Below are 26503 nucleotides of genomic sequence, written 5' to 3'. Positions count from 1 at the left end.
TTATGTGAAAATATTTATTTACAATTTCAAGCATTTCATCGACCATTCAATGCAAAACAGCCATGACAAGTCCTGCACAGAGGCTGGCATTACAAATCTGTTGATAGTATTTACAAAAGGCATTATAGAATCAAAAATTAAAGCTTTCACATGTATAATTCCCCAGTGAGAACAATGTAAAAAAACATTCACAGATAATGTTACTTTAAGCTGTTCATGTCAGCAAAGAATTTAAAATGTTAAATCATTTAGGTTTGTTCCGAGTTTATCACATATCACATTTTTATTACTAACTCTTAAAACTCTCCAACTGCTATTGCAAACAATATAAACGAAGGTGCACTTTCTTAGGAAAAAAAACCCCATTTCCAATCCAGGTTTACAGGCAGTTCTCTCCAAATACTTGCATGCATTTTTTTAACCCAATAAAATATTAGGGATGCTCCGATCGGAATCGGCCGATAATCACATTCTATGACTCGATCGTTAGTCTCTAAATTTGGCCGATCTCACGAACCGATCGCGATTTGATGGCGTAAAACGTGAGCACGTAAAACACACGATGACGTTAAAGTTTAAACATCAAACCAGTGTGGAATTATTACGAGGTCTCAAGAAACAATGAAAAATTCGCCATTTGCCGTGTATTTTTAAAAGCCTATTAACATGTTTATTATAAAATGAATATTTGTTGTGCTTATTTATTTGATTCTCAATTAAAACAACAATCTACAACATTTCTGTAAAGAATATAACCAAGGCAACATCTGTGGTATCACTTTATCTGGGGGGAAAAAAAAAAAGGTTAACAGTGACGGTCAACAGAAAGCTAACATATCACTCATATGAAGCTTGAACGATCGGTATCGGTATCGGTATCAGCTGCAAAAATGCTGATCGGAGCATCCCTATAAAATATATATTTCCTTTCCCATTATAGCAGAAGTGACCTTCTCTGTCTAACATCCTGATACTGCTAAACAGATTACTCCATCTTCCTCTGTCTGTTTACAGACGGGCGGAAAAAAAAAAAGACCCTCAGCAGTAAACCAAAGCATGATCACACGTGTTCAGCTAATACAAGCTAATCCATACACTAATACAGGTCCTTCATGATCTCCTGCAGCAGTGGATGTAAACACATGTTGATCTCGGACTCTTTGAGCAACTGAATGAAGTGAACATGGTCGGACACGATCTGCCTCAGGTCAGTCATCTTCTGTAGGACTTTGGCAAAAAGATGGAGGGAGTCCGGGTGGTTCATTTTAAGATGGAGCTCCAGTGAGTGGAGAACATTCTCCTGTAGATCTTCGATGGGCTTCACATTCAGCAGGCCTGGACGATCTGTATAAGTCAACACAAAGTAGTCTGATTACATGTCTGTGTAATATTTTTACACAACTGTTTAATATGTCCGGACCTTCCTACTTCATACGAGTCGTATATTAGTGAATCTCGAGTTAATTTTTCACACGTGTGTGTCCAAAAAAAAATAAATCAAAGTTCAAGGGTAAGATGTTATTAAATGGCCACAAAACGGTGACCAATAAATCGGCGAGATAACTCTAGAAGACATCTTGTTATCGCTGAGATGAGTAGCAACAATAATGATAAACAATATGCAGAATCAGCCAAATGTAAATTTGCATATTCTGGTTCAATATCAGGTCAGATAAAATGCTAATCCATGTGAACTATTGTCACCTGGGCTTGGTATAAGCTCAATGAGTTATGAGTCATACATATGTGGGAGTTAGGAAGAGAAACTGTTTGGGGTGAAATGCTGGTCATGTAATGTTTCCTTACCTAAATAATCCTCAAGGATTATGAGTGCCTACAAGCGGAGAGGAGAACAGGTTTCTGGGATATGTAGCTATGTGTGCTGGGTTTACTGTACCTCAGCAGCGTAGCGCCCTGAGAAATTTCACCAGGTGCCTTCAGAAATTTGACTACACTAACACTCAAACAAAGACAGGATACTGATGTGTGGATATTTCTACAAATTCTCTTTAAAAAACCATTCCATTTTCCATAGCACTTATCCTACACAGGGTCACAGGGGAGCCTGGAGCCTATCCCAGGGAACTCTGGGTACAAGGCGAAGGACACCGTGGACCCGTTGCCGGGCACAACTGCACACAGTACGGACAATTTGGAAATGCCAATCAGCCAATCGGTCTTTGGACTGGGGGAGTACCCAGAGGAAAGCCCCAAAGCATGGGAAGAACATGAAAACTCTGCTGTGGAAAACATGTTAACCTCTAAGCCACCGAAGCCCCTCCTGTAAAATTTTACTACTACACTATATACAATTGAAGTTAGTGATCTGGCTAGTTTTTGGACAGCTCAAACCACTTCTCTCCCATTGCTGGAGTGGCGCATATAAAACTTTTAAATACTTAAAATATTTTAAATGCGTAATCAGTTCTAAATCAGTAATAGAAGGCGTCTACTATTGACAAAACGTGTCACATCTCTCGTGTTACCTCTATGCCTTCATCAGAAATATGTCTGATCGGCTGTAGGGATAAAAATGAGGTTATTTAGTTCTGAGAACTTGTTGTACTAAGCCAAATGCTGTCGAATGACCAAGCGCTAATCTGTTACTGAAGCTACGTTCTAATCGGATGAATAAAGACAGAATAAAATGCACTGTCACCATTTGCTTGCTGTTCTTGTGATTTCAAGCTCAGTGCTGGTCACACGGCTAGAGTAATAAATAATCAGCAGTTTGATGATGTTTATTTACAACCCAAACTGTCATACGTCTTGACTTCCTGTTACCATGTGATATTGAGCAAGTACACCTATTACTTAATGTAATGTAATGTACTGCCTTCATCCAGTTTTAGCTGGCATTGTACTTGTTGTTTATGAAGAAAGTGAATCTCGTTATCGCTTGTGGATTTGCCGCAGGATCATTCAATCCGTTTAAACGATCAAATCAACGAACACCCAAAAGACGTCGCCGAGACCTTTTCATTTACATAACGCAGCTCGGGTTAACGCGACGGTAAGCGTCCCCTTGGATTTGAATATATTTGCTTCCTGCTCCAGTGCCTTACCTCCACTGAGAATAATGACGGCAAAGAAGAGAGCCATGTCGGTGTCGTCGAGCTCCAGCATGTTAAACTTGACCGAGAACTCAAACTTGGGCTCCATCATCTCGCTGAAGGGCTTGCGCAGGCTCTTGAGGAACTCGCGTGTCATGAAGATCTGGCCGTACGAGATAAGCGTGCCATCCTTGTTCATGAGGGGCGCCATCATGATGATGAGGACCTCGATGACGGCATACTTGAGCAGTGTCACCTGGTCATTGAGGTCGAGGTTCAGGAAGCCCGGGATGCTCTTGGCAAACTCTGTGACCTCGCTGACCGCCTCGGCCGAGCGTGACTGGCAGCTGTGGAAGAATCGCAGCTCCACCTCGCGCTGCAGGTCTGACTGAACTGAGCTCACATTCAGATGCCTGTGATGGTCCTGCCGTGGGATCTGACGACAGTTTATGAACTGTTCACCCTCTAGCAGAGACTTCATATCATGGACAACGAACGGCTGTGGGGCAAAAGAAAACATCTTTTAAGCTTACGAGATTATGAGCATAAATTTCACTTGTGTTATGAGGTATTATATGAATAACACAAAAGCTGTGGGCTAAAAGAAGCTAAATTTCAGTATTTAACTGCTTTCAGAAATAATGCCAATATTAGTTTTAGGGATTATGTGGATAACACAGAAACATTTTATATTTACTACAATTAGGATTCAGTATTATCCATAACTTGAGTCTTTAGAGGCCTGGCATTTACGCCAAAGTCAAACCGACATACACTGAACATCACGATCGTGTGAAACTAGCAATAGACAATGAACGATAATAAAATGATATACTTTGTTTGTTATATTTTGTTCACACCTAACTGTATACCATTACACCGCTGATCACATTTCTAACGGAAATCACAAATAACTTCGAGATAAAATGGAGGAACACTAGGATACCGCTAATATATTTGATATTAATCATGAATGAATGCATTTCAATTGGTTTTTAAATTTATTTAAATAAGTCATCTGAGGTAAGGGTACCGTTGAACTGTAGCACTTAAAACTGAGGGCTGATATCTTTTCTGTAAATCTGACCTCAAAAATGTTCTCCCACATACAGGGTTTCCCTTCGGAGAGCCAGAACACTGGCTTGGTAATAAATCAGTGTTTTCATCTAAACTTGGCTATCTTTATCGATAACGCTAAGCCGAACCCCCTGCTGTACGAATAAAAGTGCGGCGGTTGATCAGTCTATAAAACTCTATCGAGATGTATAAAACAGATCCATGGTGATTCATATACAAAATAGAGAAATGAGAGCATCTTATCCGGCACTACGTTGTTGTTTGGACTATTGCGTAGCAGACCTAACTTCACTTCAGGATAAGCAGCATTCTGCTGTCCTTTTGTCCTCCCTGTGCTGTCGCATACTAAATTAGGCGAGGTTTCAAACTTGAACTAGAGCAGACATTCGCATTCAAGGTAGGGATTAGTTGTTCAAATGGTGTCTGGGATTCTAGACAAATCATCCCCGAGGTGTTTACTCTTGTGTAAGCAGAGAAAAAGATATTCTGATTGTCTGAAATCCCAAGGTGACATATTTCTCCTTAAGTTAATCACCTTTGGGTCGAGCATGCTGTGTGAGCTCTCGCAGGAGTGGACATGTTTGTATATTTCATATAATGCCAAGAAGAGTGAATTAGCATTTGTCCTCAAATGGTCTACAGGCTTATACTAGAGCCCGCTAAAGTACAAGCAATTTAAAAAAAAATTTATTTGAGAAGGAAAAAAAAGAAAGCGCATCACCAAGCCAAGTCTACTGTTTGGGAATATATCGGTAAGAACAGGGTTTAGTCTTATACAAAGAGCTGTACAGTTGTACAACTTTACGATTCTCTAGACTTCATAAACGTTTCCGCATTCTCGACACAACCACGCTTAGTATCATTCGGCTCATATCGTAGACCATGCCAGTCAAAACAAGTGTCCGACAGCCTTGCTGATATCTCCTGCTAGCGACGCTCGCAGCAATACTGCATTTCTTTTTTATTTCTTTACACCATACGTTTAAATTAAGAATTTTTAAATGAACAGTTTTAGATGTGTGTCTAGCCTCATCAATACCAAGATATTAAGTTAGAAATATGACCCAAACTACAACATAATAACAATAACTCCTGTAAGAATATGTCTGTTTTTACATTTTCACTCTTAACATCACTCCCTGCCTTTTGTTCAAAGATTCATGTTATACTGTTTAATGCTGTTTAATGAATAGATATGCCCCGATTTGCTTTGAAAGCTATTCATTATGAACAACAGTGACAAAAATCCTGTGTTTGCTCGTGACTTGAGCAACGGATGGAAAAAAAAAGAAGTAAATTTTAGTTTAGATGCTAATCTAAATTTTTATGCATAAATTTAGATGCATCTAAATTTTTTCTTTAGTCACATTTGAAAGTTTCTGTATTGACTTTCACATAGGCCTATGCATGTTTTTTCGATTAAAAAAAACAAAACAAAATGAAAATAAATAAAAATGAATAAAAAAAAAATGTAAACAGTATAAAACTTTTTGAAATAAATAATTAAATATACACACACACAAATATAATTTATATATATATATATATATATATATATATATATATATATATATATATATATATATATATATATATATATATATGTATATATATGTATATGTGTGTGTGTGTGGAAAGACTATTAATGAACTTTATATTGATTGCCCATACAAATAGAAGGATTTTCATTTTTTAAATATAATAATGCATGCATTAAACCTATGCTAAAGTGTATAGAATTACACACTAACATCTAAATTTTTGACTGTTCTACTTTATGGATTTTTTTTTTGTTGATATTTTATACCAGCATGCACTTTCATATCATCATACTACGTCCACGTCCACAATTTATTCAATCGGTGTATACTGAATGTAATGTCTGATTGCTGTCTGCTGCGATGTCGGAACGTGCTCTATTGTATTGTCTCTGTTTACTGTTATTGTTGTTGGTTTACTGTTCTTGTTAAATTCTGTGTACACATCACAATAAAGTGCTCTGACTTCATCATTCAGTTCATAGCCTATAAACCTGACATTAAAAAAAAACAACAACAAAAAAAAACAGGCTTATAAAATTATAGTGTGCTGCAGCCTTCTAAAATTATAAGGTATCTAGCCAGCAAAGCCAGGAAGCCTCGTCATTTGTTCGCCGACAAGCATGTTCAATTCGAGCCGCAAATTACAGATATACAGGTATGTGAGGGTTTTTTTTTTTTTTTTTTTTTACACTATATATCTGAATATCGGTCTAGAACATCGTGGATGTTTTCAAAAGTAAAAAAAAACAAAAAGTGGTGATCTAGTCCACATGTTTTAAAAACCTGAAATTCTTCCTTTAAGCTGCCAAAAACATGCTATTCTAGACTGGCGTCTATGATGAGTTCCGATAAGCAGTGTACATAACCACTGACACATCTGTTATCTGAAACCTGAAACTGGAATTTAACTCGTTATCACTTCTGCTAGTGACTAAATGGTTAGGCTAACTGAATATTCTGCATCGAGGTTTCTTTATTTAGTTAGGCGTTGAGTTTGGTTAAAGTGAATTATACTATTACAATTGAATTGTTGCTATAAACTGATTTAAAACAAATCGTAAACAAATAGATAAAAATGCACTGGCAGCTGCGCGGTCAGTTTGAATGGGCATGACTGATTAATCACCACACGTTTTTTTTCTTTCTTCCCCAGCTGATGTGCAATGCAGTTTTTAATATATTGTATATAAAAAGCAAACTCACAGCGTTGTCACTGGTTTTCCCTGAGAGGATGGCCCTGGCCTTGGCTTTGGTCAGGGGGAAGTTCTTCAGATAGCTCTCGTAAAGATGCTTGGCCAGGGCCCTTAAGTCAGCCGCCTCCGGGTGCATGTGCTCCAGATCGGAGGAAACTTCAGCCAAGAGCTTCTCCTTCTCTGCCTGGGGCATGCGGCCAAAGCGAATGGCTGGGAAAAAGACAAACAGGCCAAAAAAATGTTCAAATAAACTCCCCTGAAATCCCAAATCCAACATGGTTCAACTTACGACATGGTCACTCCGGGGATCAGTGGGTGGGATGTATAAAAAGAAATGGGGAGTTTGTTTTTTAGTGCGTGGGTATGTTGGGGAATGTCAGAGTGACCTGGTCGAGGAGTAAGTTTCCTGCATCCACTTAAATTCCTTTTAAAATTCCAGAAAACGCTTTCAGTGGGGGATCCCTCTTGAAAATGCCTTTTAGTTCATGTCAAAGGATTTCATATATATATATATATATATATATATATATATATATATATATATATATAATATATAAAATCACATAAATAAACAGTGTTTGTTCTCTCATGGGCTAAACTCCGAAATTTATACAAGGATGAATCTCACTGATGATTTCCTGAGGTGGAAAGAATGCAACGGCCCGGTATCACGTGATAACTCAGTATCAGGTGGCCTGACGTTATATTGCCTCTAACTGAATGGTTGTGCCGACGCAATACCTGGCTAATCTGTGCTTTGTCCTCTTGCAGTACTGAGATTTTTAAGATTGGGTGTTGGTTCAAAGGCAAGAGCCGAGCATGACAGCCATGATTTTCTGTCACACCTTCATTCTACTCATGTGACACTGATGATGATGATAACACTGTGATTTAATTCATGGCTGACAATTACGTGAACTCGATTTCCTTGATTTGGACTAACATTTACGAACACTTCACTGCTGCAGCTAATTTATGAAACTACTACTAGCACTTAATAATATTTAATAATTATTATTACTGCCAAGTTTGAGTGATTTTTCCAATTGACCAATGTTGTTCTGCCAGATGAAAAATATTCCTTTAAACGGCTGCTAGTCTTTGCTTTAAAAGTCCATTACATGTACAAACACAGATGCTCCATGCAAATCTTCTAAACCTGTAATTTGGGTTCTCTCCCACACATAAGTATTTGTCTTGGGGGTAGAAAGTGGTTGAAAAGATGACGTGTGAAGCGTCGAGCCCTCTATGCCTTTAAGCCAACAAACCAGTGGCTTACACTTATCTAACATTTTTAATGGTAGGAAGTTGATGTCGACTTTTTTTTTCTCCATGTGCCCTGACTTGTCGCAAAACTCTTCTGATTAACAGGCAGCCAGCACGGGCATCACACCTTTTGTAAACGTGCACACGCCTCCTTATATCACTCGTACTGTACAACAGGGCGGCAGTGCGCCAGCAGCAGTGACATGGCGCATTTACTGCTGTGCCTTCATCAATCATTGATAAAGAAAACAGAAAAATCTGATGAGATTTTTACCCAACCAACATGAAATGCAGGATAGAGGGAGGGCGAGCACGCGATGTGAGCGGAAGGAAAACAAAGGCAGCCAACTAGAGGCAACGTTACTGATAAGGATAAACTCGGATAACCTCGTCGCTCTGTGAGCTACACCTGCATTCTGCACTCTCATAAAGACACAGAGAAAGTTGAAAGGCCTTGTAGGTACACTATACGGCCAAAAGTATGGACACCTGACCTTTACACCCTTATGTGGTTCTTCTCCAAACTGTTGCCACAAAGTTGAAAGCACACAATTGTATAGGATGTCTTTGTATGCTGTAGCATTAAGATTTTACTGGAACTAAGAGGCGCAATCCTGTTCCTGCATGACAATGCCCTTTGTGCACAAAGCGAGCACTACAAAGACATGGTTTGAAAAAGCTGGTGTAGAAGAATTTGAGTGATCTACACAGAGCCCTGACCGCAACCCTTTGGGATGAACTGGAACACCGACTGCACCCCAGGCTTCCTCACCCCACATCAGTGCCTGACCTCAGTAATGCTCTTGTGGATAAATCGGGGATTCCCCACTGCAATGTCCCAAATCTAGTTTAAAAGCCTTCCCGGAAGAATGGTGAATGCTATAACTGCGAAGCGGGACCAACTCGGTGTTAAAGGGCAATACCGTACAAAACATGGAAGATGAATTTTGTTTTACTCTGAATATAACAAAACAGAGGATAGTCAGTTTTAAATGTGCAGTTCTCGAATCGGATTAGTCGGCAATGTTGTATAAATACGCCGTAGAAAATGTTTCTGAATGAGGAGTTAATGTGGGTAAGAAATATGAAAATAGAGACTACTATAGAACAGCTCAGAAGTCATAATCTACCAAGAACTTTTTACAATTTTATTCTTAAACCCAATATTTACCTTAAACCCATTGTTATTGTATACTCCAGGTATACTGTAAACCCTAATGTTGTCTTTACTTGAACAATCAAGTAATCATGACTAAACATTATGTGCAATGTTGCGTTTTAGACCCATACATCAAAAATCTTAGTTTGTTTAACTTATTTACCTACACAACACATACACTTAAGATTCCAAGTGTTATGTACTCAAAATCATCATTTATTAAAATACTCATTGTAAAAGTGGTCCTTTTCGTCTCGTCTGTTGCTGGTACCGGTTTCAAGATTTCATCATGAGTACTAGAGACGACTCTGGGTGTGTTTACAAAGAAATGGCAATGACGTACACGATGTTTTGTACATTTAGTTAGTTTTTGTTTAAAAGTTTTCATTTTCCCTATGTATGGAGACTTTTGGGATACCCTGTATTTAAATATACTTGAAATGAACACCATGTGAATGAACTTAATTGTTTAAGCACATAAGTTAGCTAGACTGGACCAGTGGCTAGCATGTGACGCTCTCACCACCGCGACCTGAGTCCGATTCCTGTTCAGTAAACTATAAAGTACGCTATATGAACATCAAGTTAAGTGAACTTTTTACGGTGCCCTCCAGTATTATTGGCACCCTTGGTAAATATGTGCAAAGAAGTTTGTGAAAAATTGTCTTTATTGTTTAACCTTTTCATTTTTTGTTCAAACAATTCACAAAAATACTCTGCTCTCATGGATATCAAACAGTTTCAAACACAACACAGGTTTATCCAAAAAAAAAAACTTCATATGAGAAAAATATATTTGAAGTAAATTCCCATTGATCTTTTTTTTTTTTTTTAGTACACCTGGGTGACTAGGAACAGGAAATTGTTCAACCATGACTTCCAGTTTCACAGGGTATAAATACGAGGTAACACATAGGCCAAATTCCCTTAGTCATTCATAACAATGGGTAAGACCAAGGAATCTAACTGTGATGTGCTGCAAAAGGTTGTTGAGCTTCAAAAATGCCTATAAGAAAATAGCACAAGCGTTGAAAATGTCCCTTTCCACCATCAGGGCAATAATTAAGAAGTTCCAGTCAACTGGAAATGTTATGAATCATCCTGGAATTGGACGCGTGTCTATATCGTCTCAACGCACTGTGAAGAGGACGGTTCGAGTGGCCAAAAAATCTCCAAGAATCACAGCTGGAGAACTGCAGATGTTAGTTGTGTCTTGGGGTCAGAAAGTCTCCAAAACTACAATCTGAAGTCACCTACATCACCACTAGTTGTTTGGAAGGGTTTCAAGAAAAAAGCCTCTACTCTCATCCAAAAACAAACTCAAGCATCTTCAGTGTACCGACACTACTGGAACTTCAAATGGGATCAGGTTCTATGGTCAGATGAAACCAAAACAGAGCTTTTTGGCGATAAACACCAGTTTTCGCGCACACAGAGAAGTAGCCATATGGAAAAGTACCTCATGCCCACGGGTAAATATGTTGGGGTATCTTTAATGTTTTGGGCCATCATGGACTCTATCAAATATAACAGATATTAAATGAAAACCTGACTGCCTCTGCCAGAAAGCTTAAAATGGGCCGTGGTTGGATCTTCCAGCAGGACAGTGATCCAAAACATACATAAAAATCAACACAAAAATGGTTTACTGACCACAAAATCAAGCTGCTGCCATGACCACCCCAGTCCCCCGACTTGAAACCCATAGAAAACCTGTGGTGTGAACTTGAAGAGGAGAGTCCACCAGTGTGGACCTCGAAATGTGAAGCATCTGGAGAGATTCTGTATGGAGGAATGGTATCAGATCCCTCACCATGTATTCTCCAACCTCATCAGGCATTATAGGAGACGACTCAGAACTGTTATCTTGGCAAAGTGAGGTAGCACATAGTATTGACTAAAAGGGTGCCAATAATTGTTGCACACCTATATTTAACAAAGATATTTTTTTTGGTAAACCTGTGTTGTGTTTGCAATTGTCTGATCTCCATGAGAGCAGAGTATTTTTGTGAATTTTTTGAACAAAAATATCAAATGGTTAAACAATAAAGACACTTTGTCACAGCCTTCTTTGCTCAAGGCTGCCACTATTAGTGGAGGCCGCTGTACATGAGCACCAAATTAAGTGAACTTAAATATACAAGTTTTGGGAGGCCCCATTACTCAATTTAATTAAATGAAGGTTTACTCAATCAATTGCGTACAGTGAACTTGTTAGGGTTTTCATTGTAGGTCTTAATTATGTTTGCCTCAACTGGGAAAGCATTATCATACTGAACGTAGGGTTTTAGCTGTCCGTTGTTTACCCAGCATGATGCATAATGAATCCGTTTATTATTCCTCAGCATTCATCGGCTTCAGTTTTTTAACAGATTCCCAACATCCAATCCTGCTAGCAGACAACAATGTCACATCTCTCTCTCTTTTATATATATATATATATATATATATATATATATATATATATATATATATATATATATATATATAATGAGTTTGTTTGTTTCCCAGTTTATTACTCTTGTCCCAATGCTGCACAGTTTAACGTTATCATTCAACATTTAACTTTAACATTACCTAATTAACGTAATGCAGCAGCATCGAATTAGCTAGCTTAGCTTGAGCGTGCCACAACCAGTTAGTTTGTTTATGAAACAGCAGGTCCTTCCTGCAGAGAGATGTACATGATCCCCAAAATAGTTGGGAAAAAAAAAAGATATGTTTACATGACACAGCAAGCCCACAAAAAAAACAAAAAAAACTAGCTTTAATGTTTTTTTAAGGACAGCTAAACTTGCTACAGTAGCAAACGCTTTCGGTTTCTATTAGCTCATGGCAGCTTTGGCAGAACAGTTGCTGATATTAGAATAGTACTGCTTTGTTTTGAGGTTGCAGGGGTGTGAATGAGGGTGCTACATGTCAAGGAAAGTCTGTTTGAGAGTCATGTGGTGACACACGTTTAGGTGCTTTGCACGCTCTGACAATAAAGCCACAGTCGATGCAGCTGGCGACCACAAAGAGGAAGCGACGAGAGGAGCAGGGCAAAGTGCTGCTACTTCACTCTTACAGCAACATGCCTTGAACATGTGTCTTGGCTGGAAATAGTTTTCTCTGAAACAGTAGGCCCTTCCAGCAAAGGAATAGCGCTTCTCAAAACTGGCAGTGTCACTAAAGGTGACGCATTATACGCGATATTAGCATTTTTTGGACAAAATATTCCACTGTGTTTTGATATTTATGTTGTTTGCAATACTGTTTTACTTATTTAATTTACGTTAACCTTATGCTTATTTTTGTACTTATATTTTTTATGAATCTTTATGCTTGTTATTTTTACGTTCATTTTGATGATCTAATTTTTTTATTTGACTGAACAGCACGTTGAGTTGCCACGTACAATCAAAAGTGCTCTATAACGAGGTTCTTTATTTATTGGTTTGTTTGTTTGTTTAAACACATCTCAAAATTCTAATTGCTATAAAATCAGCAGAGTTGTGCGCACCGTGGCTTAGTGGTTAGCACGTTCGCCTCACACCTCCAGGGTTGTGGGTTTGATTCCCACCGCGGCCCTGTGTGTGCGGAGTTTGCACGTTCTTCCTGTGTTGCGTGGGTTTCCTCCCCCAGTCCAAAGACATGCATGGTAGGCTCTGATTGGCGTGTCCAAAGTGTATGAATGGGTGTGTGAATGTGTATGTGATTGTGCCCTGCAATGGATTGGCACCCTGTCCAGGTTGTGCCCCATGCTTCCTGGGATAGGCTCCAGGTTTCCTGTAGGATAAGTAGGATAAGCGGTATAGAAAATGGATGGATGGATGGATCAAAAGAGTTGGTCTGAGAGCGGATAAGCTGGGTAAAGCCAAGTATGTCTGGTAGGCTTCATCACTCAACATAATCAAGAACGGGCTATTTTCACAGAAAGAGGTCATTTGATTGGCATCGCAATTGACCAATCACAGGCCATTAAAACTGTGTAGAAAAATGCTACAACTGTTGCCTGTTGACAAAAGCATCTTTACTCGCCACTAACTGCTTCAAACAAAATAGCTAAATACATATGGAAATATATTCATTAATTATATAATTAAGTAAGTAAGTACTACCAATGAAATACTTGTGCCCATCTACCTGTACAATATAAATTCCACAGTCTGTAGATGGAGCATCTGAGGCTAAGACTTGGTGAGCAGGACATTCATTGCAACAACAGAACATGAGGTAAAAGCAGATCTTACCATTGTGCGACATTCCCACCATCAGGCACTTCTGGAAGCGGCAGTACTGGCACTTGTTGCGACTTTTCTTGTGGATGCGGCAGTGCAGGTCACAATGATCGTAGACTAGCTTTAGGCGAATCGTACGGCGAAAGAACCCCTGAGAACGCAAGCGAAAGTTAATAGCAATTTGTTAAGCTCAGTAAACTTGTGACCTGGAATGTTAACAAAACATGATATGTATTGTTGGAGCCTCATTTTAATTGTGTACTTAACAATTTGCTCAAGGTCTCGTCTGTTAGGAACATCCTGTTGTTTTTCTTTGCAGTAAACAAATGTATAAATGGCTCCCGAATGGCAAATTAGTCAAATGTGATGTCCAATCTTAATCGCAAAAGGGCGGGTGTAGCTGCAGGATTTGTCTCCAGTCAAACAGGAGATCAAATTTAGATGTGGTAAAATACACCCCCAATCCCACCCCAACCCCCTCTACAACCTCCCCTGCCCAACCCATGTCAATCATGAATAGTTTCTTGGTATTGTCCTATTACGCAAATCATGGACCCTGCTTTTTAACATTTTCCCTCAAAAACCGTACATCATGTTAAACAAGTATTGGCACCCTGTCCAGGGTGTACCCCGCCTTGTGCCCGATGCTCCCTGGGATAGGCTCCAGGTTCTCCCATGACCCTGAAGGAAGGATAAGCGGTATAGAAGATGGATGGATGTTAAACAAGTGTGGGTAATTTATAAATGGCTCCCGAACTGCAAATTGGTAACATGTGATACCATGTAGTGCAACACTATAATATAATGGTTAACTGAAACACTGGGAAAGTTGAATGATTAAGATTTATTTAAGGTTCATTTTCACTCTCAGACAAAAAAAACAAAAAAACAAATCTGAAAAGTATATTCATTATCATATACAGAACCTAAGATGATATTTAAATCCTGCCAGGTTTTCACATACAGGTGCATCTCAAAAAATTTAAATATCGTGGAAAACTTCATTCGTGCAAAAGCAGCCCTGACCAAGTATTGAGTGCATAAATTAACATCCTTTCCAGAAGGTCGACATTTCAGTATTATAAATTCTTTATTCTAATATTTTGAGATACCGGATTTTTGATTTCCATGAGATGTAAGCTGTAAGCATCAAGATTAAAAAAATAAATAAATAAAACAAAAAGGCTTGGAATATTTCACTTGATGTGTAATGAATCTAGAATATATGACAGTTCCACTTTTTGAATTAAATTATGGAAAAAAAAACACAAACTTTTCCATGATATTGATATTTTTTGAGATGCGCCTGTGCATGCTTTAAACTGGGATTGTACAATCTTATCCGTAAAGCCCTGGTGTCTCTGCAGGTTTTCATTCCAACCAAGCAGAAGTCATGCCTGATTCCACCCATCCGCCGATCCTGGCGACTATCAGGAGTTGCTCCTGCTTGATTGGAGAAAAAACCTGCAGCCACACTGGCATTTTCTGGATAAGACTGGACACCTGAGCTTTAAGCCCGCAGTCAGAGAGCGAAGTCATTATTCACTCAGAGATAATGGGTCTCAATGTTTATCTATATAGTCCATTCGACTCTGCAGAATCTCCTGGATTGGACTTTGGGCAGAATGCAATCTTATAGTCTCACTTAGACAATAGTTAATAGTTTTATGTATGTATCTATTTATCTATCTATTTTATCAGTCAGTCCAGGAGTGTCAAAATCTACTTCTGCCTGGTCCACAGCAGTATTTTGTATACATTTCTTTAGTCTCTCATCTCTCTTGTTTATGAGCTTTTCTCATAATTTCACCATGATTATATGTAGGTCTCTACACAGATACATTTCAGGAATTGGAGTCAATCACTGAATCACTCCAACACCTAACATGTTTCTGAATCATTTCCTGATGTAGATACGACTTCAACCACAGCAGGTAGGCCTCTATTTTAACCAGTGTTTCAGCCATGCGAGATGTGAGTCCACACGCAGCCACTACACATTGGGTCTTGGTTTGAATCTGTGAATATGTCGAGTTGTAGTACACTACTGGGCGTTTTATATTGCACGTTTGTGCCATATAAAATTGTTTGGGCCGCACATTTGCTACAGGTCAGCAAGAAAGAAACGTAGCTGTTCAGTAAATAAGCAAATAACTCAATGTTACATTGCATTCTGGTAATTACTGTGAATTAAATGAAAAACGAATGGAACGAAAACAGAAAATTAAATCATGCTTACTTATACTGTCAATAATAACACATTCCCCCCTCCGACCCCCCCATTACACAGGAATTTTCATCCTTTTGGGGGTCATTTCTATTCGGATTCCACTATGAACAATCTACGGCACTGCTAATTAGCATCATACTGTGTCTACACGGAGCATAGGAAGCATTATAAAACGGAGAGGATGTTTTCCGTGCACGTTCTGTTCTCCTTGTTATACTTTAATTGTTATTTTTAGCAGCATTTTGGACTATAAATAGAAAGAGGAAGTCGAGCCAAATAACACTCCACCCGAAAAAGGCTTTTGTATTTTAGAACAATCTGTGTATTAACCTGGTTGGCTGAACCTAATGTCAGGCATTGTTACTTGATGAGAGAAAGGGATAGAAATGATGTTTCGGTATTTTCTCACTATAACTCAAATTTAGACTTGACCTGATAGACGTGTATCAGGAGAAATGCACCTCCATAACCCCCCATTGTCAATCATAAAAAGTTTCTCATAAAAAAAAGTTCTCATAACGTAGATTTCATTAAACTTGACGCTGTCCTATTACACTATTCATGATCCCTGCTTTTTAACATTTCCCCTCCTAAACTGTACAACATCATGATGAAGTGCGGGTAATTCCATTTAGACTCATGTGGGTGTACTACTAATTTGTCTAAAGGTGTATCATCAAACCCACGCACCTACCTGTCTGCCTACTTTAACAAGCCCCCGTGTCTAGAGTTTGTGGAATGGAAATGTGAGTGAGAAGTCTGGCTCACCCACTCACATGATTATTCTTATTCAGACACATCTCTCTGCCCATATGCATTTCTTTGAATGGAAACTTGCGACGGGGCTTTTGTGGTTCAAGTGACAGACAGAAAAAGAAAAAAAAAGAGATATTCAGACACCTTTTGACCTTGTCTACATGTCTGGGTACGAAATGAAACTTAATGTATCTGAATGACGGGAGGGAGATTTTTTTGGGCATTTCCTGATCATAAACGAGTCGGTGATCATCTGTGTTTCGAGAAAATAATTTGTATGTTACGGTTACATGTAATGTACGCCCACTTCTTGGAATAAGAAGGCAACACTGATAGTTAGTAATGTCATAAGATAATGCGACAAATAGAGTATATTCAGATATTGAAATGAAAATCAACACTTCCTACTTGGGTCTGATGCTTGCATCAAATCATACAAATCTACACTATGTGCTTGGGAAGAAAGTGATTCTGGCTTTAAGATGCCACGTGGCATTTGTTTTTAGCCCTGTAACACACAATCCTATGAGCTTTGCAGGAGTGGATTCGTTATCTGTACCTTGCATCCCTCACAGGCATGAACACCGTAGTGGAATCCTGAAGCTTTGTCCCCACACACACGACACTCGATGTTTAAAACTGAGGTGGACGGATCTTCGTGCTGTTTCGTGAACGCCATGCTGTTTTCGCCATACTGTGGTGGAGACTCGGGCTCGAGTTTAATCGAACCTGATTGAAAAGACCACAGCATGCTTCATCAGGAGCAGATCACTGTCTTACAAAGCTGACACAAAATACACAGGTGTTTAAAAAAAGCTACCAGCAGCCTGGTATTTATTATAACATTGTTTTGTTTACTTTCATGACATGATTGTTTGTTATGAATTAATGTGTATGAATGAACAATAATGTGATTTGTTTCGTCATGTATATTTCAGCGTTAGGAATGAATACAGATGCTGTTACTGTCGTGAAGTAATTCCTACAAACTTTTTCGGAGCTCTGTGGGCGTCACGACATGCAAATCGGCTGTGCCATGAATGCGCTTGGTCATTTACAGGTAATTGGCATTTATCAACATATACACGTGCGTACAACGAAAATCAGTGTTTGGTGAAACTTTGGTGGGGATTTTTATAAGGCTGGGCGATATCATGATACTTGAGGACTTTCCTACGATACACGGTGTTTATCATGATATATAAGTTTGACGGTACTTTAAAAAAAAAAGAAAAAAAAAAAGTAATGCCTACAAAGGCAAAGAAGATTAAGTTTAAAAAAAAACAAAAAACGTTAACAATACATCACCATACCAGCGATATCTGAGAAAACTATTGTGTAATTATGTATCACGATATTGATATGATATCAATGTATCGCCCAGCGCTAGATTTTTAGTTCAGTTAGGACTACAAAAGCATTTACATACAACTTTACTAAAAGATGGATAAATGAGGCCCATTGGCTGTAGATACATATGTACGTATATATACATATACGAATATACAGGTGCATCTAAACAAATTAGAATATCGTGGAAAAGTTTCTTTGTTCCCGTAATTTAATTCAAAAAGTGGAACTTTCATATATTTTAGATGCATCACACATAACATGAAATATTTCAAGCCTTTTTTTTGTTTTAATCTTGATGATTACGGCTTACAGCTCATGGAAATCAAAAGTCCAGTAACTCAAAAAAGTATTATGCACTTAATTCTTGGTCGAGACTCATTTTGTATGAATTACTGCATCAGTGCGGTGTGGCATGGAGGCGATCAGCCTGAGGCACTGCTGAGGTGTTCTGGAAGCCCAGGTCGCTTTGATAGCGGCCTTCAGCTCGTCTGTATTGTTGGGTCTGGTGTCTCTTAAAGATTCTCTATGGAGTTCAGGTCAGGCGAGTCGGCTGGACAATCAAGCACAGTAACACCACGGTCAGTAAACCAGTTACTTGTAGTTTTGACACTGTGGGCAGGTGCCGAGTCCTGCTGGAAAAGGAAATCAGCGTCTCCATAAAGCTCGTCAGCAGATGGAACATGAACTGCTCTAAAATCTCCTGGTAGACGCTGCATCGACTCTCGACTTGAGAAAACACAGTGGACTGACACCAGCAGATGACATGGCAACCCAAATCATCACTGACTGTGGAAACTTCACACTGGACTTCAAGCAGCTTGGATTCTGTTCCTCTCCACGCTTCCTCCAGACTCTGGAATCTTGATTTCCAAATGAAATGCAGAATTGTTTTTCATCTGAAAAGAGGACTTCGGACCACTGAGCAACGGTGTTTTGAGTTAATCTGCTGATTAGAGCTCTTCTCAGGTCAACATTTCTGTATTATGAATTCTTTATTCTAATATTTTTGAGATTTTTCCCAGTATCTCATTTCCATGAGCTGTAAGACGTAATAATCAAGATTTTTTTTTTTTTTAAAAAGGCTTGAAATATTTCACTTCATGTGTAATGAATCTAAAATATATTAAAATCCCACTTTATGAATTAAATTATGGGAAAAAAAAAGAAGCTTTCTACGATATTCAAATTTTTTGAGATGCACCTGTTATACAACGTATGTAATGTGCACACAGGATTCTAGTAAGAAATGCTCATTGAGGAAGTTTCTGGGACCAGAATTAAGAATTATTTTCAGTGATAAACAAGAACTGGCTTAATCCATGACCAGAAACAACCCTATGAGTAATAAAACACACATTACTTTTGACTTGGAGAGAAAAGCTCATGATTTTAAACAATGTTGAAAGACGTATGGTTCATACTTTGGGTTTCATGTACTTTGTAGTTGTCTTCCTGAGTTCTGTAGCTGCTCTCTTGTGGTCTATAGCTGCTTTCTTGAGCTCTATAGCTGCTTTCTTGTCCTCTATAGCTGCTTTCTTGTGCTCTATAGCTGCTTTCCTGTGGCCTATAGCCACTCTCTTGTGCTCTATAGCCGGTGTCTTGTGCTCTATAGCCGGTGTCTTGTGCTCTATAGCTGTTCTCTTGTGCACTATAGCTGTTCTCTTGTGCTCTATAGCTGTTCACTTGTGGTCTGTAGCTGTTCTCTTGTGGTCTATAGCCGTTCTCTTGCAGTCTATAGTTGTTCTCATGAGCTCTATAGTTATTCTCTTGGGCCCTGTAGTTGTACATATGCGTCAGATCCATCATGTGCGTCGTCTCGCTCTGGCCCGGGCTAGGTGCGTACTCGATGCCAGAGATAGGTGTATAGTCATTGAGCGTGGAGAAAGGCTTCATGTCCAGAGAGTGTGAGCTGTCGTCAAGTCCCTCCAGGTCCAGAGCACTTAGGCCAAATCCCGTGGGCCAGGAAAACGTCTGTGTGTCCACCATATCTACCCAAGAGACACATACACAGATTTTGAATGAGGCAAAAGGCAATAAGGCAAAAGGCAAATCGCACCAACAGAACCTCTTAACTTATTATTCCCAGTCTCTGAACTCTTACTCATCTCATGTTCTTTTTTTTCTTTTCTTTTAGTATGGCCAGTTATGCTACAGTATGAGTAATGAGAAATCAAGCTGGGCTAAGAGGTTAATGTTTCCATCTCAGCCCAGCTAAGAGATAACAGAATTAGCAAACGTATCTATTCTTTCACCTAAACAAATAACTACATCGCTAATTTCAAATCAGCTCAGCATTTAACTCTAATTCTCCATGAAGACAAAGGAAGGACAAGAAGAGCACGGAGTTGCTTAAGATGATTGTTGCTCTCCCAAGTGGCCTCGCAGCTCATGAAAACAGCCTGAGGTCTGCCACTGACGCAAGTACCAAGGCCTTGGCCTAACACTGTGTGTGTGTGTGTGTGTGTGAGTGAGAGAGAGAGAGAGAGAGAGAGAGATTGATTCAGCCTGTATTTATTCTATGAAATGCTTACAGAGTATGTGACTGGGGCAACACTTTGGCAATAGGAGTAAAATCAGAAGAGCACCTACTGAAAACAACTATAAGAAAGCTAAAGAGTGTTTCATTTTAATGCTCCACTGTAATATCACTGAAGCTCTCCTTACGTCGCTAATTCCAATTAGGTTGACCTTTACGTCAAATTTGTTGCTAGTTCATACTTTTCAATTTAAAATGGACTTTATATTTCCATAAAAAAAACAAAAAACAAAACTGATTCAAGGAGTGTTAACACGTAAGTTCAGTTTATGAGGAACAAAATTTGTGGTTGTCATGCTTCATTTTTAAAGGATTGTCTATCATTCAGAATATCATATAGCGCACTGAGACTCGGATAATAAACTCTCATCGTGTCTATGTATCACAAAAGTGAGCTAGTAGCATGACTAAAGGGATAGTTCGACGCACTGCCCAATTTGCGTACTGATAGATTGTGATATAGAGATGTTTCCTAGGCCATTTTAATAGTTTCCTGGGCAATAAAGCTTATTAAACAATGTATCATTCTATATCTTAATTTCAATTTAAAGGGAACTTACGGTAGTTTTTACGAACATGTAAAGTTATTTAAAAAAAAGCACACAATCAGCAATTTTTGCTGAAAAAACGCACCCTATACTCCACTCCACTGTAAAATATAGGAGTGGATCGGTGATGCTTTGGGGCTGTTTTGTGGCTGGTGGCTCATTCCACACGTTATTCTTTTTCTACATCATGTTTTTGCTCATTTGAATGACGGCTCCTTGTAGTTCTGGAGGGCAATGTATACGCCTCTGGAGAGCTTTATGCTACAATCTTCACTGTTAACTCCATAGTGCACTCACACTACAGAGGACATGGTTGAACATAAACTAAATGTTCTGATGTTTGATGTTATTTGTGTTTCCTTTTCAGTAAATTTAAAAAAAAACAAAAAAAAACAATTCATTGATTGCCCTAAATCCCTCCATATCGATCAGAAAGATTTTACACAATCAAAGCCAGCTATTGCGCAAGGACTGCTTTTATAACCAGATAGCTATGCATATGACTTCCACGAGGGATTTATAAAGTTTATCGAAAATTCATCCTGCCTTTAATTTGATCTACATGGGAATTTTATTTTAGACTCTACTCCAAGTGTGACAGTGTGTAAAGCTGGGGCAAAAAGAAAATAGTCCAGGTGACAAACAAGACTCAAATCGTGCCCAATATATTTCTTCAATATTCCAAAAATAGCTAAATTGTTCACATGGTTCCCAGCAATGTTCCCAAAATATCTTTATGCTGCAAACATATTTAGAGTCTTCTCCATGACTCCTAGTGTAACCGCGTATGAAGTCGGGGGAAAAGTCCAGGTGTCAAACTGGGCTCAACCAGTGCCCACTCTATTTCTTGAATATTCCATAAATAGCTAAATTGTTGATATGGTTCCAAGCGGTTCCCAAAATACCTATATGCTGCAAACATCCTCTGCTCAACGACTTATTTTTTCCCTTGTCACCTTTAATGGAATGCGAATGAATGAATGGAATCTCCACAAAATCACCTGAGCACACTTCTGCTGACCATTTTTTAGGAAATGCCGGGCAATAAGAACGCTCTATTCTTAGCACTGCCATGACTTTCTGTCCCTAACGTATCCACTCTGAAAAGTAGTAAACATGTTCCTCGCAGGGCTTTTGCTCCAGTTGGAAAAACGGGGAAGATACAGAGTCAGACGTGTGGTTTGGTGAGACACAGACTCCCTTTCTCTCAATCTGCTTTCTCAGTGGTGATATTTAGAGTCATCACATTCTGGTGGAATCCACAGGCTTATCATCCCGATGAGCGAATTTAAAAACGGATCACAGAAATGATAACATTTTAGTTGGTTCATTTGCTATGCTAAACTGTTCTTTACAAACAGGTCATCGGTATAAAGGGATCACGTGTTGGCTCATGTCTTACAGGACTTGAACTGTGTAAGTGTTGAAGTGATGGTAACAAAACATGACGAACAAAGCAAGATTAAGTAAATGCAGCTTATTTGAACAACAGATAATAAACGCTATGGACATTCATTGTTCCGGCCCAGTCAAGCCTGATCTTGCAGTGTTCAGAGGACAGGTAATAATAATAATAATAATAATAATAATAATAATAATAATAATAATAATTCCTTAGATTTATATAGTGCTTTTCTAGGCACTCAAAGCGCTTTATATTGTATGGGAGGGGGGATCTCCTAAACCACCACCAGTACGTAGCATCCACCTGGATGATGCGACGGCAGCCATACTGCGCCAGAACGCCCACCAGCTATTGGTAGACAGTTGTGGTCAGCCACAGACTTCAAAAAAAAAAAAAAAAAAAAAGTATTATATTTATTATAGTATTATATTTCATAGGTTTGTATCACATTTAAGACACTTTTATTATTGGTGCTGATTATCCGTTATCCGATACGTTGTAATACGCACACAATAGTTCGATCGATGTCACACTAGAAATGTGAGTATGTACCGTCTAACAAATTAGATATGACCAAGGCACAAAAAAGTCCTCCATATCGGTGCAGTAAGCAAGTTTGCATGGCTTAGCATAGCCTAGCTGCGGCTAGTCACACTGTCATGAGAAACACTCAGAAAAACAATTCAACTTTCCCGAATTCATTTAGAGGTACTGAATCAATTCCTATGTATACACAAAGTTTTATACATTGATGTTTATTGGCTTCTTCTTTGCCCCCTGTCTGAACGGGTTGCAGGCGAGCTGGCTATCTTGACAATCATAAACTGTAAAAAAAAAAAAAAAAAAAAAAAAAATACACAGTAAAAGATTTAAAGTTCGTTATACAATCTAATCTATTTTCCTGACTGAATGTGTACTATGCTCATTTTTATGATATGATTTATTTTCAGCTCAGGAGATATTTAATGGCTGAACACTGCTAAAACGATCTATGTAATAGTATAAGTAAAAGCTTCAAAACATCATTTTATACTTTTCAGAAGGCATTAAAAGGACGGCATTTTTTTTTTTTCGAAAGTTCCTCATTTAAGAGCAGCTTTGCATGCGTCTTTCTTGGCTAAGGTAATCCCAGACTCAAGTTTCACGAGTCCGAGTTTGAAAACCTGTTAAAGTAAAAGCTGTCGAAGCAACTGAAGTATACAACTAATGACAATCGTGTAAATTGTGAAAGAGGGATCGCCAGTTATTATAAATACTGGTGGTTCTAGAGTCTCTAAGTAAACAGAAATTCATATACAGCTTGGTCTACACTGGAGTGTCCTTCAAAAAAGGGTGTGAGACCAGAGAGCTCTGCTTCTGTTCTCGCAAGAAAGTTATGGAAAATTGTTGCTCACAGAGTGTGATGTGAAATCCTTTCCACAGGGACAGTATTGCAACAGAAACGTAATGTTTTCCGTTAATATTTCCTAACAGCCATAATGGCCATGCCAAGGCGAAGGAGTAACACAAATTTTTTTTTTTTTCCATTTATGTTCAAAGTTGTTCATCTCCCACATCTATGTATATATTGTTATTAATCTGCACTGCTAATGTTAACGTGTCACGACTGTATCACTCGTCATTTCATGCCAGAGTTTCTTTATTAAATAAATACATGAATAAAAATTAGGTGCATTTTTTGCCATCTTATTTGCTGTTACCAAATGGCTAGACGTGGATGTTTTAAATCGGTGGAACCAAAAACAACATCAACAGCGACGGTAAGAAAAAAAACTACAGGTATTAAGTAAAGACAGGGGCTGATTTCTTTCTAGCTGAGACTATAGATTCACACACCTTATTAGTGACAGTCATTTCATGTGATTAATCAAAGTGACAACCGCCCCCCCCTAGATTTAGCATCCATTGGGGCTCATTTAATTAAGCCTGTTTTGCTGACACTTGCAAAATACGTCATCAGCAGTGATTCAGAAGGCTCACGTGAAGCACAATAGAGGGTGTAATAAACATGAACGAGGTGATTCACTTTCTCGATCATGAATTTTTTGTTTGGATTGTTTGTTTCACAAAATGCCTTTGGAGGAGATACTAAAAGCAGATTGATTGGCCCCTTAGTGGCGGAACAGAAAAGTGTCGCAGCATTGTCCGGAGAATGTGTGTTCAACTCCCGATGATGCTACTGACATACATATCTTGGAGCCAAGATACATACACACACACACACACACACACACACACACAAACGAGCGTGAACTTGAAGCTGACTGAGTAAAAGCTGTGAGTCCGGGATGGACCCATTTCCTGTTGTTGTGTTGAGTTTTTTGCTGTGCAATGAAAAGCCGGAGTAAATAAACGCAAAGTCTCCCTCTACACCCTCACCCTACCGGGTTCTACAGCGCAGTCGAAACCGGGGATTTAAGGAAGTCTCCACCGCCACGACAGAAGCCTCCCCACATGGCGAGATCATCAAGACCCTCGCCATCTTCCACCAAACTGATCACCAAGTGCTCCTCGACCTGCGCAACATATCAGCACGCAGTGTTGCAGAGGTACTCTTCCATGATCCTGACTGACCAGGGCTCTACATTTATGTCACAGACACTATGCGTGCTCTACGAATTATTAAAGATTAAATCGATTCGCACCAGTGCTCACCGTCTGCAATCAGATGGCCTGGTGGAGCGGATTAATCAGATGCTAAAAAACCCCCCAGATTTTTAAGTTCGTACATGAGGATGTGCGGAATTGGAATAAGTGCCCCCTGTTATTTCCAGTACAAGAGGTCCAGCAAGCCTCCACATGGTTTTCCCCATTTGAATTATTGTACGGCACAAGCCCCAGGGCGTCTTAGATGCCATTCGAGAAAACTGGGAGGAGGGACCTTCTAACAGTAAATACAAAATTCAGTACGTTCTGGACCTGAGGGCAAAACGCCACAATTTAGGTTACCTAACACAGGAGAATTTGGAGAATGGGGTGGTCCGTTTTTGTGTGTACTTTAAAAAAATTCAACCCGGTGTCTAAATCTGACACATACCTGACGCCTAGACTTAACCAAATGGTATTGGTAGACTCCCACTAGCTCAGGTAAAAAACCAGCCTTTTCCACTCCGTTTGGGTTACCGCTTTTGTTCATTTGGGTTGGTTGAGGCAGTTCCTGGGGCTGGTTGGCTATTATCGAAGGTTTGTACCTAATTCCCCGCTGACTGATCTCACTCAAAAGCGGGTGCCAGATCCGGTCCAGTGGACAGAGCCATGTAAGCAAGCTTTCTGCCAGGTATACGTGGTTTTGTGTGGGGGGTCGCTGATGACTTCTCCTGACTTTTCTCTCCCTTTTGTTCTACAAACTGATGCGTCAGACAGAGGGCTGGATCACTTGTTGGTATCTGGCACTTCAGCCATTCAAATTCGAGGTGGTCCACAGACCAGATGGTCAAGGAGCGATCTGCAGGATGGATGGCTCCCTGGCCTGAGTATGCGGCATCAAGGGCATGGTTGAGTGTCAGCTGTGGACGGAGAGGAGGCGGGCCGAACCAGCAGGTGACCCATCATGATTTTCATCTGTGTCTGATTACCGCCAGTCTACTTATGTGTCTCTTTGTGCTTTCAGTGACTCCCATAACTGGCGAGAGAAAGAGTGAAAGTGTGATACCGCTTGGCAGAGCTTGCAAGATGCACACACACACACACACACACACACACACACACACACACACACACACACACACACTTTTTGGAGCAAAAGCTACGTGTCTGGGACGGACCTGTTTCCTGTTGTTGTGCTGGTTTTTTTTGAGTTTTTAGAAAGTGCGCTGAAGAGCGCGGACTGAATAAACGCGAGTCCCGAGCGCAGCGAAATTTCCACCTGTCTACCAAGTCCTCCTCCACACCCTCACCCACCGGGTTCCACACCATGATTACAAACTTCAAACACGTCAAAAAAAAAACAAAAAAACAACCAAGAATGATTCTTTGTGGTGGAAAAGAATAATTTAGTTGTTCTTTAGTTAACATACCAGTGAAAGGTTGTTTAGGAAACCGCACATAGTTCCTCTTTGGCAGTTTTTTCAATACTCTTGAGGCGCAGTAGTTCAGTAGCAGATCGTTCCTATGCTTTTGTGAGTGTCGGTTTATTCTGTCTGTTCGGTTGTGCCTCATTCGTTTCT

The 26503-nt window shown here is 39.4% G+C and overlaps 1 protein-coding gene across 6 annotated transcripts in view; it reads right to left on the bottom strand.

The window, feature by feature from the left end:
• The window catches only part of pparg (peroxisome proliferator-activated receptor gamma), a 39692-nt gene continuing 13189 nt past the window's right edge, over positions 1-26503 (bottom strand). For 4 of the 6 annotated variants that reach the window (XM_017450362.3, XM_017450361.3, XM_017450364.3 and 1 more), the window contains exons 2-7: positions 19270-19836; positions 17055-17224; positions 13522-13660; positions 6875-7074; positions 3066-3552; positions 1-1344 (exon numbers count right to left, since the gene is read on the bottom strand). In XM_017450362.3, coding sequence (XP_017305851.1) covers positions 1097-1344; positions 3066-3552; positions 6875-7074; positions 13522-13660; positions 17055-17224; positions 19270-19834 — 1809 coding nt within the window. In that variant the 5' untranslated portion in view covers positions 19835-19836 and the 3' untranslated portion in view covers positions 1-1096. The remainder of the gene's footprint in view (positions 1345-3065; positions 3553-6874; positions 7075-13521; positions 13661-17054; positions 17225-19269; positions 19837-26503) is intronic. The other 2 variants (XM_053674223.1, XM_053674224.1) reach the window with 2 other exon arrangements.

Source organism: Ictalurus punctatus, chromosome 21 (assembly GCF_001660625.3).
Source record: "Ictalurus punctatus breed USDA103 chromosome 21, Coco_2.0, whole genome shotgun sequence".
In the NCBI taxonomy this organism is placed as follows: domain Eukaryota; kingdom Metazoa; phylum Chordata; class Actinopteri; order Siluriformes; family Ictaluridae; genus Ictalurus; species Ictalurus punctatus.
This window is presented reverse-complemented; position numbering and strand designations above follow the sequence as displayed.